This window comes from Bos grunniens, chromosome 4 (assembly GCF_055505025.1).
Source record: "Bos grunniens cultivar Pamir isolate PY7600 chromosome 4, Bosgru_T2T1.0, whole genome shotgun sequence".
Taxonomy (NCBI): Eukaryota; Metazoa; Chordata; class Mammalia; order Artiodactyla; family Bovidae; genus Bos; species Bos grunniens.
Window position 1 is genome coordinate 101,256,376 of NC_141168.1, and position 7,575 is coordinate 101,263,950.

At 38.7% G+C, this 7,575-nt stretch overlaps 1 protein-coding gene across 18 annotated transcripts in view; it reads right to left on the reverse strand.

Annotated features, from left to right (window-relative positions):
• PHF14 (PHD finger protein 14) overlaps nucleotides 1–7,178 on the reverse strand; it is a 188,536-nt gene extending 181,358 nt beyond the window's left edge. For 13 of the 18 annotated variants that reach the window (XR_015162942.1, XR_015162941.1, XR_015162943.1 and 10 more), the window contains exons 1-2: nucleotides 6,511–7,054; nucleotides 5,903–6,013 (exon numbers count right to left, since the gene is read on the reverse strand). Coding sequence is in view for 11 of the 18 variants with exons in the window: in XM_086397613.1 (XP_086253739.1) it covers nucleotides 5,903–6,013; nucleotide 6,511 (112 nt within the window). In the remaining 7 variants the exon portion in view is untranslated. Of the gene's footprint in view, nucleotides 1–5,902; nucleotides 6,014–6,510 lie in introns of all 18 variants that reach the window. The other 5 variants (XR_015162946.1, XR_015162947.1, XM_086397622.1 and 2 more) reach the window with 1 other exon arrangement.
• Between the last annotated feature and the right edge of the window lie 397 nt (nucleotides 7,179–7,575).

The following is a 7,575-nucleotide window of genomic DNA, read 5'->3' on the forward strand; positions in this document are numbered from 1 at the left end:
ATTTTCAAATTTTACTTTTCTCTGATTTCTGAAAAATAACTCAACTGATTAGTCATAACTTCTTTTTGGTACATATGCACTTGGGGGATGGAGACAAACAATGTTTAGTCACAGGCATTATTTAGTAATAATGACGAGAAAAATCAGAGTCCTGGGCTATCTATAATTGTATTTTATAGACTGCAATGAAAATTTTCCTATTCCTACAAATTCAAACAATGTTCCAAGTCCATCCCTCTTACAACCATTAAAAAAAAAGAAAAAATCAATAATGACTAGAGAAATAAACCAGATATCTCAAATACAGCTATTGTGAACATAAGAATAGAATAAATTCTAATTCTACAATAAAAAAATTTTAATTAGAAAAAAAATCTTTAAAATTGAAATCCCTATCTCCTAGTCAGTTAAATTAATGGTGAGGTGAAGTGAAGTCAAGTCGCTCAGTCATGTCTGACTATTTTGAGACCCCGTGGACTGTAGCCCACCAGGCTCCTCCGTCCATGGGATTCTCCAGGTAAGAATACTGGAGTAGGTTGCCATTGCCTTCTCAAGGGCATCTTCCCGACCCAGGGATCAAACCCAGGTCTCCTGCATTGCAGGCAGACACTTTAACCTCTGAGCCACCAGGGAAGCCCTAAATTAATGGTAACCTTTCTCAAATACAATATACCAAAACCTCTCCAAGCAACAGTTATTTCCACTAACAGACAGTTAAATGTTTTACAGATAAAGAAATTAGAAATCAACCTTAAAGAATCCCTTCACAATATTCAATGCTTAAGTTTTCCCCATGATAAATATTAAATAATAGAATCAGTTAATAAATATTAATAATTAAATCAGAATGATTTGATTCAGTTTTATGGTAGCTTTGCAATATAAAGAATCATCTTTGCTCATCAATCTTAATTATTTAACTATTCTGTTTATTGAGCTGATGTAACAATAATTAGGATTATACACATATACAACAGATAACAGACACATCACCAGTCTAGTAGTCATTCAGTTACCATCCTGGGGACACTGTAAGCTAATCTAGTATATCTCTTTTTAAAAAGCCAGTCAACACAACTCATCTTCTACTGCTTGCTGTAGTTCTAGTTGTGTCACTTTATATTTTCTGGGTAAATCTAGACCGGTGGTTCTCAAGTGGGTACAATTTTGTCCCACAGAAAACATGTGGCAATGACTAGACATAATGGTTGCCACAAAAGGGCAGGGCTGGGGTAGAGTTAGGTAGGGTAGATGTTGAAGGCAGTTAGTAGAAGCCAGAGAGGCTGCTAAATATCCTCCAATACAAAGGGCAAGCCTCCACAACAAAGAATTAACCAAAACAAAACGCCAATGTTACTGAGATTAAGTAACATGTTACTTACATGTTACTTGTTACATGTTACTGACATGTAAGACCTCAATTTGACCTCATTCTATTTTCTCAGGCTCGTCTCTTCCACTGTTCTTTTATTCAAATTCTGATCTCCATATATAAATAATATTTACCATCCTCAACACTCTTTAACACCTAATGTTTCCCTCAGGTTGGGACTCTTTCACTTCCTAGTTCAACTCTCATCTCCTCAATGAATCGTTCTAAATCAAGCCAGTCTAAAGTCATCCCATCTCCTTTGAAAGACTGGAACTAGATCATGCTTTATAACATCTATCTGCTTTTGTATTTAATTATTCCAGTATTCATTATTTCTTTGTGAATTCACCATAACATCCAGCAAAGAGCTTTTAAGCAAAACAACAGTCGCCTAATGAAAAACCAGATCTACTCATTATTAGCCAAAGTCAATTAAGCAGAAAATACTACCAAGGCAAAATCTAGTCTCAATCTTTCGGTTAAACTGCTTTCTGGCAATTTGGACCAACCAAACTAACGATGGGCTTCCCTGGTGGATCAGTGGTAAAGCATCTGCCTGCCAATGCAGAGGATGCAGGTTCAATCCCTGGGTAGGGAAGATCCCCTAGAGAAGTAAACAGCAACTCACTCCAGTATTCTTGCCTGGAAAATCCCACGGGCAGAGGAGCCTGGCAGGTTACAGTCATGGGGTCACAAAGTCAAACACAACTGAACAACTAAACAACAAAACTAACTATGGCTCAAGAGCTAAAGTTAACCATCTTACTTTGGCTAAGGGTTGGGGAGACACAGCACTGCTATTTCACCTTGTTTAATAAAAGTAGTACATGCATTTATCTTCAACATCATTCCAGTTACATGTGGTAGTTTAGTCACTAAGTTGTGTCCGACTCTTGCTACCCCATTGATTGTAGCCCACCAGGCTCTTCTGTCCATGAGATTTTCCAGGCAAGAATATTGGAGTGGGTTGCCATTTCCTTCTCCTGGGGATCTTCCCAACCCAGGGATCAAACCCAGGTCTCCTGCACTGCAGGCAGATTCAATCCTATTTTAAATGTCTCCTATCCCCTGTCTTAAGTCACAGTCTCAGATATAATCACTTTAAGCCAAACTATGAAACTGCCAATAATCAACTGCCTTTAGTCCTATAAAGCGGATTAATTTCATAGGGTACCAGCTAACATTTCTATATATGGTTCTTCTGGTGGTAACCACCATAAATCTGATACGCTTACACATTATTTTAGGATTAACTTAAACATGTATTTAGTATTGTCCTCAATCAAAAATGATAGATTCAGTCCTACTTTTACATCAGAGATAAAATAAAAGATGGTCTCTTTTCAGTTCATACTTTTCTAAAGGTAGAAGCTAGTAACACTTAACTGTTGATAATAACTTGCCAAGTTTATTGGCAGGTCTTTTCTGAATTTTACCTTTTTCTATTTTATCTGAGAAGCATAAAAATTATGTCTATCTGCAAGGGTAGTCAGTTTTCAGAAATTTCAATATTTATTCTTAAAGCCAGACAGAAACACAAAGTTTTGTAGTCAATACCAGAAGAAATTGAGGCATAGAATCCAATTAAAAAACTGAGGCCCACCACTCTAACCATTGTAACATTAAGTCTTTAACTCAATAAACTCAACAGTTCATTGAGTTAGTCACTTTTAACAAGTTTGTGGGGGTCTTTTTTTGGCCACGAAACATATGGGATCTTAGTTCCCCAATCAAAGACTGAAACAGCAACCCCTGCATTGAAAGGGCAGAGTCTTCACCACTGGACCACCAAGGAAGTCCAGAGTTAGTGATTTCTAAAGACTGCTTTGAAAGAAGCTATGATCAGAAAGACTATTATTAAAGATTATTACTATTCAGTTACTATTTTTCCACTTCCAGGTTAATCACCTATTACTAAGTAGGGTTGGGATTCCACAACTTCAACATGTTTGAAAAACAGTGATAACTCAAATGTCTTTAAGAGTCCAACTATCTTACAAAGAGAAGAGAAAGGATTCAAACAGGAAGCACTGGTAGTCTAGATAAGCCAGTATGTCAGCAATGGGAGACAATACACCTTAACCAAGACTGGAAAATACAATTCAATTTCTACTATTACCCATTAAAAAAAAAAATTATTTTCTACTAAACTCTCAGTTATGACAACAAGAGCTGCACAAATAAATTTGTGACCTTTGGGGCCCAGGAAGGAAATTACAAGTATAGCAGACTAGACAACTGAAAGTATATATTTTTAAGTGTTTCAGAAGACTAAAAAAATTATCATCCTAACAAAACTCATTCTACCACTTTCACAAATAACAGATAATTCACATCAACCATGATTAAAATTTAACAAGGTGAGGGGTTCTCTATTTAGCTTGATACCAAGAGTTATTTTGAGAAAGCAATTTGTATCATTAGATTATTTTAACCCTTGTAAAGAGAAGTGCTACATCTCAATAAATAAAATGAGAAAAATTATATGCAAAGTCAGAATTTACTGTCATAAAACTAATTATGGAATACGTAAAAGAAATTAAGCTTTGGAGTTTTTCCCTAACGGTATTCTAGTAAGTCATAATTTGTAAGACCCAACCATTTTTGTCAGTTTACAATCTCAACACGACAAACCAAAGTTGCATTCTAGCAAAGAATATTCCTTTCTGCACAGTTTTCAACAAGAGCACTGACATAGGTTTAGATTTTACTTCTTTCCCTTCCTTTTTTTCCCCTTTGGAAATACCAAACAACAGTAAACCAAGTGAGAGATGAAAGAGCTGAGAAATAAAGGGGCAAAAAAATTAAACAACATACACTTTACAATTTTTGATTGCTGGGAGTAATCTCAATTAGTCACCTTGATAAGTAAGTACAGTAGTTTCAATTTAAGACTACATTTATTTACTTTCAGGGCCTAAGCAGTGAAAGCATTAAAAATGCTGAGAATCGTTAAGAACTGGATTAGATCCATTTAGGCTAAGTGGCTTCATGCAAATTCTTTAAACTCAGTGTCCCTGTTATCTGTAAAGTAGTATCTCTTCCAAAGTTATTGTAAAAATTAAATGAGATTATGGAAACAAAAAGTCGTTGGTAAATCACAATGCAAACTGTGCCTGTTGATGCTATTAAAAGTAAAATAGTAACACAATACAACCAAATTTCATCCCTTCCTACCACATCTGGCAGAAAAAAAAATCAGGAGAGAAATAGGACTAAGCACTGAAAATTCTCTAGAAGAATAATTTAAAACTGTTAAAAGGATAAAATCAAAAGGGCTTTAATTTGTTACTTGATTTAAATTTCTGTCAAAAGGGGTAGAATTAAGTAATTTTTATTGTTCATGTGTACTTGTATTTTTCATATAAAATATTTAAACATAATTTGTATTTCTCAGATTCCTGCAATGAAAATTTTTTATGTAGATATGTCTGTTGAATTACAATGAACAAAAGATAAAAGGAAAAACATATGTTTCCATTTTTCAATTGTGTACAATGTTACTATATGATTTCAGTTGTGTATATTACCGTTGGACTTTTATTAAAAGTTTATTTTTAAAATCACAAAATAAAATGAGCAAGCATTCATGCTTTGTAGCTCAGATTTTTAAAGACCCAATCCACAAGGTCCAGCACCTACCAAAGTACAACTTTTTACTTTTGTCAATTTTGCGCTGGTAAGGGAGTTAATAGACAAAAAGCAAAACTCCTTTCAGAGGGTGCCGAACAATCTGAAAAGACAAAATCTTCCTGGGTGGTTCAAGGCTCCTATTACTCTCAGAACGGTACTCTACTTTAAGATTACCTCTAGATTTTTCCCTATTCTGTCCATCAAAGAAACGTAAATGTATCTTTAAGTAAACAACAGAGAAAACACTTCTGTATCTTGTGTCTTTTTGTTTTCCATTGTGTCTTTTTGTTTGGTGTTTATTGAGGTATGAAAGTGAAAGTTGCTCAGTCCTGTCCACTCTTTGTGACCCCATGGACTATACAGCCTATGGAATTCTCTAGGCCAGAACACTGGAGTGGGTAGCCTTTCCCTTCTCCAGTAGATCTTCCCAGCCCAGGGATCGAAGCCAGGTCTCCCACATTGCAGGCAGATTCTTTACCAGCTGAGCCACAAGGGAAGCCCAAGGATACTGGAGTGGGTAGCCTGTCTCTTCTGCAGCGGATCTTCTCCACCCAGGAATGGAATCGGGGTCTCCTGCTTTGCAGGCGGATTCTTTACCAACTGAGCTATCATGGAAGCCTTTATTGAGGTATAGGTGATTTACAATATTACTGCATCTTTGAAGAAAATCCTTCTCTGACAGTTATCTGATAAATAGCAACAAAAACAGAAGTAGTGATAGTATTATCCAGTGACACGCTCTAAGGGAAATGTAGGAAATCAAATCGACAAAATAAAGTTTATGTGCTTTAACTTTATATTGACATTTTAATTAAAATCCATTCTTTTTAAGCAACGTCTGAAAATCAGCCCAACTCCAAAGAGCTGGGAAAAGGGAAGCAAGAAATAAACATTTACCTGAAGCATCTCCAACTTTAAAATCACTGTCATCTGAACTATCATAATCGAGAGCTTCTAGCAGAGAAGCTGCCAAAGGCTTCACCTGCCTCCTCTTGGAGCTGCGATCCACTGTTAAAAGAAAAACATTACATTGTCATTCATAATCACACCAAGCGCGAGGGAGAGCTGTGGCGCTGAAAGAAGGTACAGATGACCTCCTGCAGGTGGTGCAAATCTTTGTCTTAATTCAGTTCTTAGCAAATGGTGTGGTGGAAGGTTGGGTGGGAATATTGGGGCTGGCCGGCCAGCTCCATGGGCAGGTTCAGCCGCAAGGCACAGCAAGTACGAGCCCAGGGCGACTAAAATCAAAACAGGCCTTCTTGAACATCTTGCTTCTGAGACTTGCTCTCTCTAATCCCTAAGACATCGTTAACAATCAATAAAAAATTCAAAGCCCAGGGAATATAAAAAGCTATGTCCATTCCGACGGATCGTGGAGGGGGAGCGTCCGCGGAGGGTACATCTTCCCACAGGATTCTCCCACCCCAGCCCTGCCCCCGCCGGCCCCGACTTCTTGAAGGGCTGAAATGGACCTGTCTCCCCGCGGACGCCTCCGACACACTTACTAAGGAATCCGAGGTGGTCGTTTGGAGGAGACCTAGGGAGAGGCTGCGATAGCACAGGCAGCGCCGAGGTCGAGGACTGAGACCAAGGAAATAAGTCCAAAAGATGCTATTAAAAATGGGCGGCGCCGCGGACCTGCCCGGGGCGCCCCAGGTGCAGCCCCGCCGCTCCCCTCCCGCCCCCCGGCCCCCCGGTCCTAGCAGAACAGACCCCGGCCGCTCGGGCGCCTTCCTTTGGCGCTCCCCGGCCAAAGGCGCCCTTCGGCCCAGGCAGCTCGGCCAACCCGGCAGCCCTGAGTTAATTTACCCCGTTAAAACGCTTAGATAAAAAAATAAAGGAAAGAAAAACTTTATTATCTCGCAAACAAAAGCAACAAAAGACCCAGAATCTGCACAGTCCGAGGCCGGTAGCCTAAGACAATAGAGAAAACAACGACCCGGATACAGCTCTGAAGAGAAGGAAGTAAAAACAAGAGCTAGAGAGCGGCCCTAAGAGCAGCAGAAGCTGAGAGCGCGTGCGCGCGAGTCGCCTCGGCTGTGTCTCCGAGAGGAGGAGCCGAAAGAAGACGAACGCAAAGCCGTGGGAGAGCCGAGAGGAGGCGAGTAATGCCGAGCGGGAACAGAGAGCCCTCCCAAACCCTCTGCCTGCCAATCCCTGATGCTGGGCCCTCAGTCCAAATAAATAGGTCAGTTTTTGTTTCTGAGAAGACAGAGCAGTGTGTGTGTCTCCATGAATGTGGAATAGTGCTTTGCATACACTTAGATAATATATTTTTTAAGATGAACTTTTAAATCCATAAAAATATGAGGAGGGTATATACAATTGGATTTCAGTCCTTCAGCAGTTTCAAATGCAACGTTTATTCGAATACAGGTTAGCTATTTTTTAAAAACAATGTTAAAATGTTAGAATCTGAGCAGTATTAATACTTTTTACATGTTTCTATATCAAGGAGAAAGTAAGATTAGAATAAAGCTGATTCAGTTTATGTATTCCCCAGATACATATTGAGTGGTAATGTTTGTAACATGGGAAAATATAGAGTTAGGAAGGACTGTAAATGAAAT